This window comes from Bos taurus, chromosome 11 (genome assembly GCF_002263795.3).
Source record: "Bos taurus isolate L1 Dominette 01449 registration number 42190680 breed Hereford chromosome 11, ARS-UCD2.0, whole genome shotgun sequence".
NCBI lineage: Eukaryota > Metazoa > Chordata > Mammalia > Artiodactyla > Bovidae > Bos > Bos taurus.
Window position 1 is genome coordinate 92,860,012 of NC_037338.1, and position 19,650 is coordinate 92,879,661.

Consider the following 19,650-nt stretch of genomic DNA (forward strand, 5'->3'; position numbering starts at 1 on the left):
GATCAAAGTGCAGAGAGGGGAAGAAACTCTGTACCATTTATGGCTGCAGATGGCAGTGACGGGATTCACCCCAAAGCACCGGCTCCAGGGCTCCGATTCTTACCACTCTGCTCTCCCACCAGGGCATTGAGAACAGCAGGGCCTCTCCAGTTCCGCTTCCTGAGGGGCTCTCTCTAGCCTAAGACGGACTTCTAAATAGCACACAGAGGATTTCCCTGGTGGTCCAGCGGTTGGGAATCTGCCCACCAATGCGGGGGACACGGTCTGCTGTGCACCGCAGTTACCGAAGCCCTTGTGCCTTAGAGCCGGTGCTCTGCAAAAAGAGCAGCCACCACAACGAGAAGCCCGTGTGTGACAGCTGAAGAACAGCCCCTACTTGCTGCAACTAGAGAAAGCCAGCGCGCAGCAGTGAAGAGTCAGCACAGCCAAAAACAAAATAAACAAATAAATAATTTTAAAAGTAAAATAAATTAGTAGCACACAGAGCTTTAAGCACAAGATGCTGGAAATAAACCAAACATTGCTCCATACGGAGGCAGCCTCTGACCCAGCCACTGATGAAAATGGTGTTTACCGAGCTCTTAATAAGAAGGGGAAGTTACTGTTGCATAAAATGGAGAAAAATAAAAACAGTATACAAAAATTATATAGAGAGTATGGCCTCAGCTATAAAACAATATACAAAGAAGAAAATGATACCATTTTTATGAACTAAAAAGTTAATCATGATTAGCTCTGGGTGGTTGAATTTGAGGGAGATTATTATTTCATGCTATGCACTTTGGTATTTTCCCTTTTTTTTCTATAATGAGCATGTATTACTTTTATAATAAGAAAAATTTCAAGAAGCATCTGTCACAGAAGCAAGATCTGTCCTCTCCAACCCCAAGTGCGATTTTGGAGGCCTGATGGATTGTCCTCCGGGACCCTGCCTAACTCCTACGCTCAGCTTCCTGCCTCCATCCTTCCCTCCCCCAAGCTTATTTATATCTTTCTCACCCAATCAAGGCCAAGAAAATGTAAGCCCTACCTCATTCACCATGGTTGCCTTGAGCACTCCAGGCCAGCTATTAGTTGAATCATAGGAAAGTGTCAGTGGTTGTGGGTCAGAGAAAAAAGATCTAATACCTGTAATTTCGTACGATCCCACCTCATCTGTGGCTCATCCTGCCCGCTTCTGGCATGTTCCCAGCCTGGGATGCCCTACTGTACACAGATAGTCCGGATCTGTTTCATTTTGTGTCATGTGTAGATTGTGCTTTAAGCTGGTGACATTTCGTTCATTGTGAATCTTCATTAATTGAAGCGTAGTGAATATGAAGTAGCCACCTGGCTGGCCACGGAGCTCCCGCACATGGACCTGATCGATCTCTCACGAGCACCTACTTACGTTCAGTGACTGAAGCTAAAGGGATGCGTCCCTGCCTTAAAGTTTGGGTGAAGACAAGCCCAGTCAGGTAAGGACAGTGCCGTGTGGGTGCACAATCTCCTCAGTGCACTTAATACCTTCACATCCACTCTCTCGAGGCAAGATCTAGACACACTTGGCTTTGAATCTCAGGCTGTCGCTTTTAAGTGCTGTGGTCTTTGGCCTGTCACTCACCCTCCCCAGGCCTCAGTGTCTGTCCTCTTAAAACAGAAGCAGCTACAGCATATGGCCATTGGGAGGACGAAACAGGAATAAAGGTAAATACCACCGTGCCGTGCACCATAAGCCGTCTACAAACAGTCCCTTGTAACAGAGGCAGAGCTGCTACTATTACCCCCTTTTTTCCCCTTATTTTGTTTGTTGTTGTTTGCTTTTTTTTGCTTGTTTTTGGTTTGGGTTTTTTTGTTTTGGTTTGTTTTAATGAGGAAACTGGGTTCAGGGGAGTCCAGTGACTTATCTGAGGCCAAGCGGACCTGGTATCTAAACCTCCATCCTCAGCCCAGACCGCAAGGCGTCCTTCCAAAAAGCCAACGACACCTCATTTAAGAGCCCATGAACATTTAAAGCTCACTGGCACAGCTCATGAGGAAATTTCCAAATACATTTGCTCGCCCGTCACTACCTGGAATAACTCTGGAAGGGCCCACGCAGAATTCCACTCTGCCGTTTCCCCAGAAGTGCTGACTGACGGGCCATATGCTCATCTCGGTGCCCATCTGCTCGGCGCCCGGGGGGACAGGGAGGAGCGGCCTGCCCACTGGCGGAGGGGCCCGGCTCCTGTCTAATGGTCCCCGAAACGGCTTTTCGGCCCAGGAAACCCGCCTTCCCCATAAGCCCCGAGAACGGTTCCTGCTCAACACGCTGCAGGCAAAAGAGGCTTTCTACTGGTTACTGCTGACTTAATGCTTAAACGTTTATGGATGGGAGAGAGCTGTCTGGTTTTATTTCTTGCACATAACGCACGTATCATTAGTCATTTCCTGTCCATCCTTACTTAAAAACACATGCGTGTTTTTCTAATTTGCTGAACGTGAAGCCTGGCCAGGTACGGTGGGCGTGACGGATCCTGAAGCCATGACACCCCGAACCCCGAGGGGGCAAATCCCTCCAGCTCCCTGGAGCCTCCAGTGGCAATAGGACTGATGGGTTCTTAGCTTTTTGAAAATATGATGAAAAGTTTCTGACCTTTTCTCCAGGAAAAAGAGACACGGACATGAAATTTTGTGTCGTTACGGGGATCATGGACCCTCCGGAGGCCTTCGTGTTTCTGAATCAGGTCGAAGACAAGCTTGGATTGGCTCAGCCTGTCACCCCAGGTCACCCACCTCTGGCCTCTGGATCTGCATCTCCCTCCCCACCAGCCCCCCTCTCTACTCATCCGCCTCTGCCTCACCAGCTGACTTAACTCCTCACATTTTCCCCAACAGACTCCTGTGCCTTTGTTTCCTTCACCAGGGAGACTCTTCCATCCGTGTGTTCCAAATATTACTCATCCTTTAAACCTCAGTTTCCTCGCCACCTCTTCCTTGTCTTTTTTTTTTTTTTTTAACTCTTCTCATCAGGAAATTATCTTTCCTTACATTTTCTTCCCTCGTTACTTCATCTTTATATTTCGGGCACCTTGTAACTTTCCACCTCATAGATATTTGTGAATCTTGCCTCCCTTACTGACCTGTGAGCTAATTCACTTCCATAGTCTTCTCCCTGGGGCTTTCCCTGGTGGTTCAGATGGTAAAGAAATTACCTGCAGTGCGGGAGACCCAGGTTCGATCCCTGGGTCAGGAATATCCCCTGGAGGAGGGAATGGCAACCCACCCCAGTATTCCTGCCTGGGAAATCCTCTGGACAGGGGAACCTGGTGGGCTGTAGTCTGTGGGGTCTCAAAGAGTCGGACACTGTCACTTCACTTTCAGTCATCTCCCTGGCACACAGTGAGTGCTCAATAAATGCTCTAAATAACCAATAGATGCTCTAAATAACCAGTATCTGTGTATGTGATCCTGATACAGGTTGTAAAATGAAACCCCAACAAGTGTGCAAATATTCATCTCTTTGTGACTCTGATTTATGTGAAATCTTCAGAGGTTCTTGGGGTCAGGGCATGCTTGTCTGTAGGGGCTTGCCACAAAGAAATCATTAGGGGGTCAACAAAGCCCCAGAATTTCAACAAATGTCAGCTATGTGCAAGTGGATGGGCCATTTGACAGGGTGGTTGGATGATTCTCCTGAAAGAATGCTTGCTTCCAGAAGACTACTCTGAAAAGTAAGAAAGATACTGTTCTACATTCACAAAGGCATGTTTAGTCCAAATAGTTTAGAAACCCTTCTTTTCTATCACTGAGGGGATTTCAGTTGGGACGTACTGCCAATTTAAGGGGTAGAGACCTGGGCTTGAGGGAATTTCTGGTTAATGTATTTTTGATACTGTTCCCCAGGACAGGACGGAGTTACATTCCTTGATCAGACTACAAGCCCTCAGCTGTGAAATCGAACCACTGGGAGATTCCTTGATCTCTGTTCTCTTAGAATGCATGTGTGCTAAGTCACTTGAGTTGTGTCCGACTCTGTGTGACACTATGGACTGCAGCCTGCCAGGCTCCTCTGTCCATGGGATTCTCCAGGCAAGAATCCTGGAGTGGGTTGCCGTGCCCTCCTCCAGGGGATCTTCTGCACCGAGGTATTGAACCGGCATCTCTTTGTGTCTCCCGCATTGGCAGGCGGCTTCTTTACCGCTAGTGCCACCTGGGAAGCTCTAAGAAGAGAATGTTATGTTAGAATGTTTCACCTTTATTCTCGATTCTACATAGAACCAACCTAATTTGAGGATTCACCTAGTGTGTGGGTTCTAAACACGTCTAAACAAGATCCAAGGGATACACTTGAGAGTCAAGGTAAGAAGTGAAGCCTGATCTCCCAGTGAAGCCTTCAGAGGATGAACATCTCTGAATTGGGGACGAAGCTGTACTGGCAGGCTGACTCCACCCTTCATATAAACTTGGTTGTCATGGTGATAGGAGGTAAGTGAAGCTGGGAGAGGACCATGAAACACTGCTGTGGGAAAAGGGGCTTCTGTGACTTACATAGTCATGTTCCAAATGTACACTTTTGAATAAGAGGCAAGCGGCTCACAGCTACCCCCGGCTCCCCGGCACTGAATGGCATCAACAAATCCCCTCAGAGTCCTCCAAGCCTGTCCCCGGCTTTATATTACTCTGGGGTCCTAAAGGGTAATGATCCCTAAGAAAGGAAAATGGCTACTAGAAACATCTACATCCAGGAAAAGGAGCAAAATGCTAGTAAAACGGTTCCACCAGGGGGTAAACCCATCTTCCAAAAATTAATCAGTTGATGGAATAATCACTTTGTTTATAAAATAGGAAAGCAATTTATCCTCTTCTGGTTCTGACAGAAGTGTTTCAAAAGAAAACCTTAGGCTCCCCAAATATCTTGAGAAAAGAGGATAGCTTCTGTTGTTTTTCCTGATTTCCTCCCCCTGGCAAGTGATGGATCTTCTTCATCTTAGTTTTGTTTTGTACAATTCAGACAGGCGGAATCATTACATACACAACTCCAACAGGCTGCTCCAGGAGCTGCGACTTACGTGTCACTATCAGCATAACTTTCAAACGAAGCCTGATTGACCACGTGGTGACCCTAAGAACTAGCATTTGTCCAGTACCCTCAGATGCCACGAAGGCCTCTCGTACGTGTCATTTCACATGATGCCAGTGACAGTCCAGGCAAGGAGAGCCCTTGAGCCCTTGATCATTTCAAAGATGAGATCAGAGAATAAAACGACTTGGCCAAGCTCATCGTGCACTGATCAGAGATTAAGGACTTTAATCCAGACTTGGCTGATGCCAAGTCCAGTGCCTCGTCGGGACACGAGCTGCTCCTCTGACATGGATGCTTATGAAGGACGTTCTTGAGCCCAGGAGCTGATGAGCATGCTGGTTTCTAAGGTCCCTGCAAGTTCTGTGCCTCTATCGATAAAATGATGGGGCTGGATTAAACCAGGGGCTTTAGAAACTTCTTGTAGCAGAAAAGATCCTTCCCGCTCAGAGGAAATCTAGAGAATGCCAAAGTATAAAATAGGTCATCCCAGCTCCCCTCTGGTTAAAAAAGAAATGACTCCCCCGGAAATGTCCATCAAGTGACGAATGGATAATGTGGTATATCCATAGAATGGAACATTATTGGGGCATAAGAAGGAATAAAGTACTGACACATATTATAACATGGGTGAACCAAAAACATGCTAAGTGAAAGAAGCCAGCCACAAGAAACTCCATTTACATGAGATAACCAGAAAAGGTAAATCCAGAGATAGAAAATAGGTTGGCAGAGGAGGGAATGGGGAGTGAGTGCTTAATGGATAATGGATTACCTTTTGGAGTGACAAAATATTTTGGAGCTAGAAAGGGGTGCTGGTTGTACAACATTATGAATGTGCTAAATGTCACTGAACTGTATACTTTTGTAAGGCTAGTTTTATATTGTGTGGATTTTACCTCCATATGTGTGTGCAGAGATGTATGAGAGTTCTAGAATCCTATCCCATCAATCGCCCTTCCCCCGCCCCTGCAGTGCCTCCAAGGACGCCTAGTAAGTAAATCAATAGAGTCATCAGATATTACAAAAAGTCATCATAGTTCAAAACAGCTCTCATACGACAGCTATTTTGTTCCTTCAGGGGCCAAAGGTATATTTTCTCCTAACCCAACAAATAAATTTGTCTGGGCGAGTGACATCATACTACATGGAAACAAAATTTTCCATTGCAGTCAGCTCCAATGTCAAGTCTAGTTGCAGTGGCCCAACAGCTTTGGTTTTAGGATATGTCATTGGTTTTAAACTCGAAAGTCTATTTAAGTATACCAGAAAAGAGCATGGTAAGCACTTTCTGTTTGTTGGTTCAAATTATAGTAGATAATTTTATTGGTGAATCGTAAACTAAGCATTATTAAGTGCCTACTATATAGTAAGGTGGCTCAGCAGTAAAGAATACGCCTGCAATGCAGGAGACCATGCAGGAGACTCGGGTTCAATCCCTGGGTGGGAAAGATTCCCTGGAGAAGGGAAAGGCAACCCACACCAGTAGTCTTGCCTGGAGAATTCCATGGACAGAGGAGCCTGGTGAGCTACAGTCCATGGGGTCACAAAGACTCGGACATGACTGAGCATACACACACTATATAGTAAGTCTTGCATGTTGCTTCACTTAAACATCATTATCTCCATTTTATAGAAAAGGATACTGAGGCTCAGAATAGCTCTCCACATCTTCAACATCAAGATTTGAATCTCAGTCTCTTCAGCTCAGGAGAAAGTTCTATCTACTATACCCACTCAGTAGGGTCACAGGTCCTTCTCCCCGTGGAAGGCATGAGGATTGCTCTCTGCCCCATCAATATATGGACCCCAGCCTATATGACCCCCTACTTCTGGGGTGTGTGAAGATGCAGGACACACAGACACAGGTGTCTGATACCCTTCCAAGGCCTCCTCTGCACCTTTCTAGAGCAGTTTAGAGCAGTTTAAACCTTTTTGCTTCAGTCTGTGCAGGAAAGTGAAAACTATCTTCAACAGTCTTGCTGGCAAAGTGTATTCAATGAACTGATGAGGGACACATCAAACTGCCTCTTGAGAAATCTGTATGCAGGTCAGGAAGCAACAGTTAGAATTGGACATGGAACAACAGACTGGTTCCAAATAGGAAAAGGTGTACGTCAAGGCTGTATATTGTCACCCTGCTTATTTAACTTATATGCAGAGTACATCATGAGAAACGCTGGGCTGGAAGAAGCACAAGCTGGAATCAAGATTGCCGGGAGAAATATCAATCACCTCAGATATGCAGATGACACCACCCTTATGGCAGAAAGTGAAGAGGAACTAAAAAGCCTCTTGATGAAAGTGAAAGACGAGAGTGAAAAAGTTGGCTTAAAGCTCAACATTCAGAAAACTAAGATCATGGCATCTGGTCCCATTACTTCATGACAGATAGATGGGGAAACAGTGGAAACAGTGTCAGACTTTATTTTTTGGGGCTCCAAAATCACTGCAGATGGTGACTGCAGCCATGAAATTAAAAGACGCTTACTCCTTGGAAGGAAAGTTATGATCAACCTAGATAGCATATTAAAAAGCAGAGATATTACTTTGCCAACAAAGGTCCGTCTAGTCAAGGCTATGGTTTTTCCAGTGGTCATGTATGGATGTGAGAGTTGGACTGTGAAGAAGGCTGAGCGCTGAAGAATTGATGCTTTTGAACTGTGGTGTTGGAGAAGACTCTTGAGAGTCCCTTGGACTGCAAGGAGATCCAACCGGTCCATTCTGAAGGAGATCAGCCCTGGGATTTCTTTGGAAGGAATGATGCTAAAGCTGAAACTCCAGTACTGTGGCCACCTCATGCGAAGAGTTGACTCACTGGAAAAGACTCTGATGCTGGGAGGGATTGGGGGCAGGAGGAGAAGGGGATGACAGAGGATGAGATGGCTGGATGGCATCACTGACTCGATGGACATGAGTCTGAGTGAACTCCGGGAGATGGTGATGGACAGGGAGGCCTGACGTGCTGCGATTCATGGGGTCGCAAAGAGTCGGACATGACTGAACTGAACTGAACTGAACTGAAGAGAAAGGCAAGGAAACTATTTGTTTTTTAAATATTTAGGTTGGATCCTATTCAAACACAAGAAACTCCAGCTTCTAAAGTTAACTGCTGGCCTAGAAGTCCTTGTGACGTCACTTCCTGCAGTTGGCGTGACCTGGTCCCAGATTTGAACACACAGTTCAACCCTACAACACTGTGCCTTATCTATGGGCACAAATGCGGTGCTTTTCCAAGTTATTCTGAAACATTTAGAATTGAGAATAATTTGAGCCTTTTGGTTTGTATGAAAGTGTTAGTCGCTCAACTGTGTCCAATTGATCCTATGGACTGTAGCCTGCCGGGCTCCTAAGTCCATGAAATTCTTCAGACAAGAATACTGGAGTGGGTTGCCATTTCCTTCTCCAAGGGATCTTCCCTACCCAGGGATCGAACCCCGGTCTCTCTCATTGCAGGCAGATTCTTTACAGTCTGAGCCACCAGAAAAACCATTGGTCTGTATAGTAAAGTTATCAAAATGCTGATAATAATTCCTTACATATAACGCACTTTACAGATTACAAAATGCTTTCATGGACAATCGTTGCTCGTTTTTGTTTTTTTAAAAAAAGGTATAATTAAGGAAAAATATCAGTAAATGCCATTTAGGTATTAACATACACCCTTATATTGTACATGGAGAAAGGGTGAGATGAAAGCATTTTTCTATTAAGATTGAAGTCAGGTTCTTGAAGCTCTAACTGTTCTTGGTTATCAGTTAGAAAAAAAAAAAGAAAAGTCAATGCTTTTTAAATTAAAAATGAGGTGCTGCTACTTATGACTTGATAAGTCGTAAAATGCCTTTCCCATCCCTCCCAATGGTCCTGGGCCCATTTAAATTGCTTTTAACTTTTAGATCTGCAGCTCATATGGATCACATCGAATGCCAGGTGCCAGTAAAAAGGAAAAAAAAAAACAAACAACTAGAACCAGAAAATGAAAGCTGATCATGTTTTGAGGCCATCTAATGTGAAATACAGCAGTCCCCTTTCCTCTCTTCCTGGTTTTGGTGGCAGAGGTTAAGAAGGCTTAGGCCACACAATAGCCTTTGAAGTTGTTCCCACCAAAGGAATCAGAGGGTTAACATGTCAAGGTCCTCTTTAAAAATCTATCCCCCTGAGCCATCCTGGCATGATAGCCACCAAAATCTCCCTGCAGTGCCCCCCAGTCACTCAAGACCTAATCTCTACCAGTGAGATCAATAACCATTAGAAAGTAGATTTTTGAGAAATGAATTACATTGCAATGAATCTGACCAAACTGCAATTAATCCACTGCTTTTCCTCAAGGATGGCTAAAAAAGGCAGCTGCATGTGGGTACGAGTAGATCCATTATCCAGCTGCCATGAGCTGCTACCGGGAGGGGTTCCGCAGACCTGACCCGCCACCACTTTGATGCCCCCGTCAGTGGAGGCCACGCCTGGCGGGATCGGCCCACGTGAACCACAGGTGAGCGTTCTCAGCGAGCCTTGCTGGCCTTGGATCTGTGCCTCACACAGCAAAGAATGCTCTGGAGGAGAACTCAACCAAGCAGGCACCATCCAGCCTGACTCAGAATATGACAAATGCTCCTTCAGAGTGACATTTCCTGCAGGGCAGCGGTGCCCAGCCTTGGCTGTGAGATAGACTTACCTGGGGAACCTACACTGTTTCCATGGTCAGGTCTCCAGCCCAGGCTGATTAAAAGCAGCATCTCTAGAAGTGGGGGCACTTGCACTGGTATTTACGAGAGCTCTCCAGATGGTTCTGATGTGCAGCCAAGAGGAGAAGCTCTATCGGAGGGTGATTCTGACAATATCTGGGCTTGAGCCCAGTTGGTGAGGGGCAGCAGTAAGAGGAGCCTGCGAAGCACCACTTGCTCAGGCAAGTCAGGGTCCTCATGTTCCTAAACCACAGCTGACACATGCTTTACTTGTCTAGGGGGGTGTCGGGGTCCAACTGATGCGTCAGGGGTACCAGGAGTGCTGTTTGAAATGCTTGTCTTTGGTTTTTCTGCCTAAAACAGGCACCATGATATTTACTCAGTCCTCACTTTGCAAAAGCCAGGAATTTGGTGAAAACAAAACCAACAAAATACCCAAGTGACATTCCATGATTCATGACATCATGGAATCAGGGGTGATTCCATGGAGGGAGGGGCGGGCACATATTCCCATCAATATTCCAGTTAGATGTTAACTGGGTGGGTGGGATGAACAGGTATTATAAGGTTGTAAATATTATAGAACTGCCACAGGTTCGACAAATGGTTCTGCAGATTTTGAAACAAAAAGTTTACGTTGCAAGAGAGTTAACATCATGAAGAAAATTAAAAGAAAGCGATCCTTACTACACACGTCCAAGTTACCTGTGGCCCCATTCTCCAGCATTTTGTACTCTTTGCCTATGTTTGAGTGTCACAGAGAAGCACCACGTGGGCAACGGTGAGGAGGGGAGATTCTGTCACTGGGGGAGAGTGGGTTTTCAGAAAGACTTTCCAGACTCAAGTAAGGATTGGATAAAAATTCACCTGCTGAACTGCAAGTGTCTCCATCTCTTGACTCTGAGTCACTATATCTGGAGGGTGATACTCATAGGTGAAAATACGATTTATTAGATTGTTAAAGGTATAAATCTCACTCACGATGCTAACATGTTTTGAGAACTTGGCTTACCTGCTTAGGACATGGGAAGCAGAATTGATAGAAACAAATGATATAAAAAATACTTACTGGCTCTCTCTTTTCTTTTTAAGTGGGTCCATGAGACGCAGTGTGTCTCTGATCACGGCCACTTTCACTTCTTCATCGACAAGACTGGGGACATTCTCAAATACCCCTGGAGAGAGCTTGAAGGGTAAGGATTCCATGTTATGGTAGAGACAGTGATTCGGCACCAACTGACCACAAGCACCAGCCCCAGTGGTTGTACTGTCAGAATTGTTTAAAGGCTCCCTTCAGTCTACCTTTAAAATGTCAGTTTCCTTTTACAAATCAAAATACACGAAGGGGGAAGAATAGCACTGGGTTTTTCTCATTATCAAAATGATATATGCTCATTGTAGAATATTTGAATATATGGAAGAGGTGAAGAAAAGAACCTTCATAATCCACCCCCACCCAAAACCCAGGATTAATAGTCGGTGTATTTCCTTCCAGTCTTTTTTAATGTATTCTTAAGAGAGGGGTGGAGGGGCAGGTGGGGGGAGATAAGCACTGCTCAATGTACTATTTATCTTAGGGACTCAAGCATGTCGACATGGCTAAATCATATTCATAGAATTTCAATTAGTTCATCTCCTGAGGCTAACTAATTAGTTCATGTCAAAACTGATGGAAAGGCTCAGCTGCTTCTCCATTTGCAGATCTTCAGAACTGGAGAAGGGCACGCGGGGAAGTCACCATAGGTCAGATAGGTCTTATATTAATAGACGATGTTCTGAGCTCAACAAAACTGAAGTTATTTAGGCAGGAACAGAACTTGGCCGGGCAAATCTGGCAATGTCGAATCTTGTTTAGCCAAGGGAGCAGCGAGAAGAGTGGGACCATTCAGTTTGCCTGGTACTATATTCAATGAGATACTCAAAATACTTACTTCTTGCTCGTGTTCGATTCTCATGCTGGGATTTGCATTTACTTCAAGTAGTATAGGCTTCAGATTTTTCATGAGAAGAATGTCAAAGCCTAAAATCTGGATAAACATAATTCAGAATTAGTTGCAGTGTCTTTTCAGGAATTAGGTACTATATTAGGGGTATTAAGGTGAAACTAAATTCCACCTCCGCCCCCAACCTGGGCCTTGACCCTGGCTTCTCTCATCCATAGCCCCTCTTCCTCCGGATGGACTTGTCAGGCCAAATGGACAGCAGAAAATTTTATAGGGGTCTTGGTAATGGGATGAGGTCCCATGGTTCATTTCAGCACCATCGGTGTTGTCTGAAGGGCTGTAAGATGATGACCTCGCTCTTCTTTAACAGGTTTTTTATTATGTTAAGGATCAGTAATTGTCCATCAGTTTCTCCCTCTCCTTCTGTTCTCCTCTTTTAAGTTGCCTCTTAGCTGGATCTCTAAAAAACCCGAGACTATGTTTCTTAACCTCGGGTATATATCAGAATCACTTAGGGACCCCTTTCAAAACCACTGCTCACCCCTAACCCACACCTGTGAGTCAGAGTCTTTCAGAGTGGAACGCAGCCAGTGTATTTTCAGTAGCAAATCCCCTGGATAATTCTGATGGACCCTCCTACCCAAGAAGAAGGGAATATTTATTAGGTGCCCACTAGGCACCAATTATGATACAATGCACTAATTATTCACAATCTTGATTCATTCTCCCGACAGCATATTTGAAGTAGGGATTGTGCTCTGCATTTCACAGAAGCAGAAAGTGAGTCTTGGAAAGGCCAGTGGGTTTCCCTGAGACTGCTCCTCTCATAAAGGACAGAGCTGGATTTCAGAACTGCAGAACTGCTATGCAGTTTGTGGGACCTGGTGCAAGATAGAAATGCAGTGTTCAAAAAGTATTAACAAATTTCATGATGCTGAAACAAGAGCATTAAACCAAGCATGGAACCCTTCGGAGTGTGGGGCCCTCTGTGACAGCACAGCCCATAAGCCCCTGGAGCCAGCCTGCACCCATGGCCAGCTTTAGCACCCTTGCCGACCGGCCCACCTCCTGCTCTTGAACCCGGCATTCTGCCTCAGGTGTGGCTTTGTCTTGTGGACTGTTTCAATTCCTCAGGAGTCCCCTGCTTGGGATAAGTCACCCTGTGCATTTCATTCCCTAGGCCTGAAATAGCCCTTTATCTAGATAATATCTCCTCACCCTTGAGATCACAGTTTCTAATTGGATTCAGACGTGGACTATGAGGATGCAGGATTCTCGGGAGGACTGTCATTATCTCTCTAGGAGGTGATAAGGTAGAAGAAAACTTCTAATATGAGCTTCAAATAGTAACATGGAGAATAAAGGAGGGGAGAGAACAAAGACACAGCTGCATCGCCTCCTCTGTGGACTCAAGAAGAAAATATGAGGGGAAATCCATTTACTTGTCTATCTAGAATATGCATTAGTTAAATGATAATTATTAAAGTGTAGCTTCATCCTTATTAATGAACTCAGAGCCGGAATGACCATTTGGGGGTGGGGGGCAGGGTGTGTAATTCAAGATAAGGCTATTCTTCAAGAAAAGACAATAAGGATGAAAAGTTGGGAAAAGTCATCTTCACTCTATTTTTCTTTTCCTGATCATAAGAAGAAAGGAATGGAAATTCAGTAGAAAATGTTACATGTATTATAGATCTGCTTAATAATATATGACAAGTGGATATGAGTAATGAGGCCTGTAAGAGACTCTGGTGACATCATCAGTCTAACTTCAGACCTGGTCTGAGACCTGATGTTGATGAGCCTACAGAGAACAATGGGAGGCAGTGTCAACGTTTATCATCCTGAGTCACGGACGCTTACTTTTTGCTACATCTTAGAAGCTTGGACTTGTCCTTTCTCGGCCTGGTGGATTCATCTCAGCTCAGTGCATAGGGATTTCATGAATCCACAGCTATGGGAAAGCTGCAGAAGAGGAGTAGCAAAGCTTCGCCAACTGTACAGACCCGCACCCAGCAGCAGCACAGAACTTTCCAGGGCCTAAACTTTGGTGCATGGAGTTGACTGTGTTGAGTCTTGTGTAGGAGTGCTTTGGAGCCAGACTTGGGCTTCAATCCAGTTCAGTCTCTCATATTTGCTACACAACTCTAGGCCTCTGTGAGCCTCACATAACTCATCTGGAAAAAAATGGGCATAACAACAGCTACCTTGCAGGGTAGTTGACAATGGAAGCAAAAATGTCCCTAGAGTTATGCCCATCTTAAAGAAAGCACTCAATATACGCTGGCTGCCTTTCCGGTTTCCTACTGATCGCATCAACAAGAAATGACATTAGCAGCTTTGGAGTCCAGAAGAACTCATTTCAAATCTTAGTTCTGCCTTCAACTTGTGTAACTACCAGCAAGTGACTTAGCAGCTCCAAGCCCCAGTTTCCTCATCTGTAAAATGGGCATAAGAATAGTGCCTACCTTAGTCCATTCATTCATTAAGTACTGAATGCCTCCTGTGCCCTAGAGGCTCTTCCAGCTTCTGGAAATACAGGAGTGGACTAGACAAAGTCCTTACCCTCATGGAGCTTACACTCGAGTTGGGGAGATAGGAGGAAGTAAAGATAATGGGATGTAAAATGTTTTGCATGGTACTTGACACATAGTATTTAATGAAAGTCATCTTTATAGTTCTTCACGAGTTCAAGGAAAGATGAATTTTCCCCCAAAGTTTAATGAAAAATGCAGCAGCAGTGGATCTCAAGAAACAGAATCACAAAACTTGGAGGAGCCAAAAGTTGGTCTTTTCATAAGATCCCAGAATGTCAGATCTGGCAGAAAATCAGGAATTTATTTGGTTCAGTGCTTTTCAATATGAGATTATTTTGAGGGGGAAGCACTGGGGAGACCAGATCAGATCTACTTTTATCTTTTTTACATCCTGGGGTTCCCATGGGAAAAGTATATATTTATATCTACACATCTATCTATACTAGATTCAGTTCAGTTCAGTTCAGTCGCTCCGTCGTGTCCGACTCTTTGCGACCCCATGAATCGCAGCACGCCAGGCCTCCCTGTCCATCACCAACTCCCGGAGTTCACTCAAACTCATGTCCATCGAGTCAGTGATGCCATCCAGCCATCTCATCCTCTGTCATCCCCTTCTCCTCCTGCCCCCAATCCCTCCCAGCATCAGAGTCTTTTCCAATGAGTCAACTCTTCGCGTGAGGTGACCAAAGTACTGGAGTTTCAGCTTTAGCATCATTCCTTCCAAAGAAATCCCAGGGCTGATCTCCTTCAGAATGGACTGGTTGGATCTTCTTGCAGTCCAAGGGACTCTCAAGAGTCTTCTCCAACACCACAGTTCAAAAGCATCAATTCTTCAACACTCAGCTTTCTTCACAGTCCAACTCTCACATCCATACATGACCACTGGAAAAACTATAGCCTTGACTAGACGGACCTTTGTTGGCAAAGTAATGTCTCTGCTTTTCAATACGCTATCTAGGTTGGTCATAACTTTTCTTCCAAGGAGTAAGCGTCTTTTAATTTCATGGCTGCTGTCACCATCTGCAGTGATTTTGGAGCCCCAAAAAATAAAGTCTGACACTGTTTCCACTGTTTCCCCATCTATCTGTCATGAAGTGATGGGACCAGATGCCTTGATCTTCGTTTTCTGAATGTTGAGCTTTAAGCCAAGTTTTTCACTCTCCTCTTTCACCTTCATCAAAAGGCTGTTTAGTTCCTCTTCACTTTCTGCCATAAGGGTGGTGTCATCTGCATATCTGAGGTGATTGATATTTCTCCTGGCAATCTTGATTCCAGCTTGTGCTTCTTCCAGCCCAGCGTTTCTCATGATGTACTCTGCATAGAAGTTAAATAAGCAGGATGACAGTATACAGCCTTGACGTACTCCTTTTCCTATTTGGAACCAGTCTGTTGTTCCATGTCCAGTTCTAACTGTTGCTTCCTGACCTGCATACAAATTTCTCAAGAGGCAGGTCAGGTGGTCTGGTATTCCCATGTCTTTCAGAATTTTCCACAGTTCATTGTGATCCAAGTATATATACATATATATACTACTAGTCCTGGCTTCCCTTGTGGCTTAGTGGTAAAGAATCTGCCTGAAATACAAGAGACCTGAGTTCAATCCCTGGGTTGGGAAGATCTCCTGGAGAAGGAAATGGCACCCCACTCCAGTATTCTTGCCTGGCGAATTCTATGGACAGAGGAGCCTGGTGGGCTACAGTCCATGGAATTGCAGAGTCAGACTGAACAACAACACTACTAATCTAATCTAACATCCACTTTGCACATTAGAAACTTGCAGCTTAGAAACAGGAAAACCTCCCTCTAGTTTGGTGGCAGAGCAGGAAATGTCAAATGGAAAGAGAGAAAAAACTTTTCAATTATGTGATACTCTCCACCCTCCAAGTCATTCAATTAGCAATGATGTGTTGCTACTTACAGGGTGCCCTGGGGACTCAAAGATATCTTGTCCTTCATCCCTCACTTCCGGAAGCTTCCAAAGCAAGCTGGAGAGAAAAGGGCCCTGAGCCATTCATTGTAAACTCAGGTAAAGCCTCCAACCTACATTCCAATGAGGGAATTACCTCCTGAGCCCCAGAACTACACATCCATCTGCATCCAGAATATTCCCAACTTGGAGACCCCACACCCCTCACATTCAACATAACCAAACTCACTATCTGTGATCAGCAGACTAAGATAGTCCCAATGATACCACCTCCTGTATTCACACCCTTTTGTAAGCCCGTTTCCCTGAGAGTGGGCTGCACCTAATAATGTTTTTCTAACAAACAAAACAGGGCAGAAATTATGGGATATCATTTCAAATATGGAGAAGGGAATGGCACCCCACTCCAGTACTCTTGCCTGGAAAATCCCATGGGTGGAGGAGCCTGGTAGGCTGCAGTCCATGGGGTCGCTAAGAGTCGGACATGACTGAGCGACTTCCCTTTCACTTTTCACTTTCATGCATTGGAGAAGGAAATGGCAACCCACTCCAGTGTTCTTGCCTGGAGAATACCAGGGACGGGGAGCCTGGTGGGCTGCCATCTATGGGGTCGTACAGAGTCAGACACGACTGAAGTGACTTAGCTTAGCATTTCAAATATTAGGTTATATAAAAAGACTGTGGCTTGCATCTTGAGATGCATTCTCTTACTCTCTTGTTCCCTCAACACTAAGGGAAGCCAGCTTCCACGTTGTGAGCCGCTGGATGGAGAGGCTGAGATGGCCTCTGGAACTGATGTCCCAGCCGATAGCAAGGGGGACGTGAGGCCTGCCAATAGCCATGTGAGTGAGCTGGGGAGGGGATCTTTCCCCTGTAGCCTCAAGATGACTGCAGTCCTAGACAATATGTTAACTGTAGCCTGTGAGGGACTTTGAGCCAGCAGCAGTCAGCCAGAAATCTCTCCTTCCTTCACATCCAGCTGTTCACAGGCTCTGTACATTCTACCTCCAAAACAGCTTTCTAGACCTGGCCCAATCTCCCTGTTCTTAGTCTAGATCAAACCCACACCACCTTTCACCTGGACTACTTTAATACCTTCCCCCATTCATTTCCCTGCTCTCAAAATCACCTCGCACAAAGGGCTACCAGAGTAATTTTTCTAAAATGCAAATAAAATGTTAGGACCCCCTCCACCTAAAATCCTGGCTTACAGGAGGAAGCCCAAGTTCCAGAGCATGTCCAATAAGTTCCTCTATGACCAGCATCTCTATCAAACTCTAGCTTTATTTCCTCCAACTCAACGCTGCATGTATTGGGCTCTAATTGTGCTGAACTGTTAGTAATTCTGGGCTTCCCAAGTGGTGAAGAATCTGTCTGCCAACGCAGGAGACCCGAGTTCAATCCCTGGGTCGGGAAGATGCCCTGGGGAAGGAAATGGTAACCCACTCCAGTATTCTTGCCTGGGAAATCCCTTGACAAAGGAGCTTGGCAGGTACAGTTCACAGGATTGTGAAAAAGCTGGACGTGACTTGGCAACTAAACAACATTAGTCGTTCTAGAATGCTTTCCTACTCTCTGCTGTCTTCTACTTGGAAGACAACTTTATTTATCAAATATTTATTGAGCAGCACTACGTAGTATTCCAGCCACTGGGGATAAAGCAGTGAAGAAGACAAGGTTCATTTTAACTCCCGCCCTCTTGGAGCTTACATTCTAGAAGAGAGACCACAAGCAAGTAAATATCTATGACCAGGTAAGAACACAGAGTGTGTGCAGTGGATGGAGGGAAGGGCTTGGTGGTCAGGAAAGGCCTGGGATTTGTGAGATTTGTCATCCTGCTGTCTTCTGGTTTGCACTGTTTCTGATGAAAGGTTTTCAATTATCCTTCACTCCTCTGAACATAATGTGTCTTTTCTCTCTAGCTGCTTTTAAGATTTTCTTATTGTCACTGATCTGACTTTGATAAGCCTTGGTGTGTGTGTGTACACATTATTGTATGTGTGGCCATTTCTTCAAATATTTTTCTGTATCTTCCTTGTCTCCTCTGCTCAGGAAACTCCAATTACACAGATGTTAGACCATCTGATATTGTACCATAGGTAACTGAGGGTCTGTTCACTTATTTTTCCTGTCACTTTCCTCTCTGTGTTTCATTTTGAATAAATTCTATTGCTATGTCTTCAAGTTTGTTGATCATTTCTTCTACAGTATCTAATTTGCTGTTAATCCTAATCCAGTGAAATTTTCAATATAGATATTGCGTTTTCTTCCATTTGGTTCCTAGAAGTTCCATTTGGTTCTTTTTCATAGCTTCATTTCTCTCTACAGTAAACTATTTTCCTTTAAACTTTTGTACACAGTTGTAGTAGCTGTTTTAACATCCTTTTTCTATCAGTTTCATTATTTCTAATATTTATGGGACTGTTCCTATTGATTTTCCCCCTAGGTATAGGTTACCTTTTCTTGCCTTGGGGAATATCTAGTGGCTTTTTATTGGATACTGGACATTTAATGCTCAGTATCTGGATTTGTCTTCTTTTTAAAAAGTGTGAAGTTTTTAGGCCAGACCACCTTACCCGCCTCCTGAGAAACCTGTATGCAGGTCAAGAAGCAACAGCGGGAACCAGACATGGACCAACAGGCTGGTTCCAAATTGGGAAAGGAATATGTCAAGGCTGTATATCGTCACCCTGCTTATTTAACTTATATGCAGAGTACATCGTGTGAAATGCCAGGCTGGATGAAGCACAAGCTGGAATCAAGATTGCTGGGAGAAATATCAATAACATCTCAGATATGCAGATGACACCACTCTTATGGCAGAAAGCGAAGAAGAACTAAAGAGCCTCTTGATGAAAGTGAAAGAGGAAAGTGAAAAAGTTGGCTTAAAACTCAACATTCACAAAACTAAGATCCTGGCATCTGGTCCCATCACTTCATGGCAAATAGATGGAGAAACAGTTGAAACAGTGACAGACTTTATTTTCTTGGGCTCCAAAATCACTGCAGATGGTGACTGCAGCCATGAAATTAAAAGATGCTTGCTCCTTGGAAGAAAAGCTATGACCAACCTAGGCAGCATATTCAAAAGCAGAGACATTACTTTGCCGACAAAGGTCCATCTAGTCAAAGTGATGGTTTTTCCAGTAGTCATGTATGGATGTGAGAACTGGACCATAAAGAAAGCTGAGTACCAAAGAACTGATGCTTTTGAACTGCAGTGTTGGAGAAGACTCTTAAGAATTCCTTGGACTGCAAGGAATCAAACCAGTCAAACCTAAAGGAAATCAGTCCTGAATATTCATTGGAAGGACTGATGCTGAAGCTGAAACTCTAATACTTTGGCCACCTGATGTGAAGAATTGACTCATTTGAAAAGACCCTGATGCTGGGAAAGATCGAAGGCAGGAGGAGAAGGAGACAACAGAGGATGAGATGGTTGGATGGCATCACCAACTCAATGAACATGACTAAGCTGACTAAGCTCTGGGAGCTGGTGATGGACAGGGAAGCCTGGCAT

General features: G+C 44.6%; 1 protein-coding gene across 4 annotated transcripts in view; it reads right to left on the reverse strand.

Moving 5' to 3' along the window:
* The window catches only part of TTLL11 (tubulin tyrosine ligase like 11), a 269,684-nt gene that overhangs the window by 144,637 nt on the left and 105,397 nt on the right, over positions 1 to 19,650 (reverse strand). For 3 of the 4 annotated variants that reach the window (XM_059891842.1, XM_059891843.1, XM_024999560.2), the window contains exons 5-6: positions 11,655 to 11,750; positions 10,793 to 10,908 (exon numbers count right to left, since the gene is read on the reverse strand). In XM_059891842.1, coding sequence (XP_059747825.1) covers positions 10,793 to 10,908; positions 11,655 to 11,750 — 212 coding nt within the window. Of the gene's footprint in view, positions 1 to 2,051; positions 2,282 to 10,792; positions 10,909 to 11,654; positions 11,751 to 19,650 lie in introns of those variants that run through there. The other variant, XM_059891844.1, reaches the window with a different exon arrangement.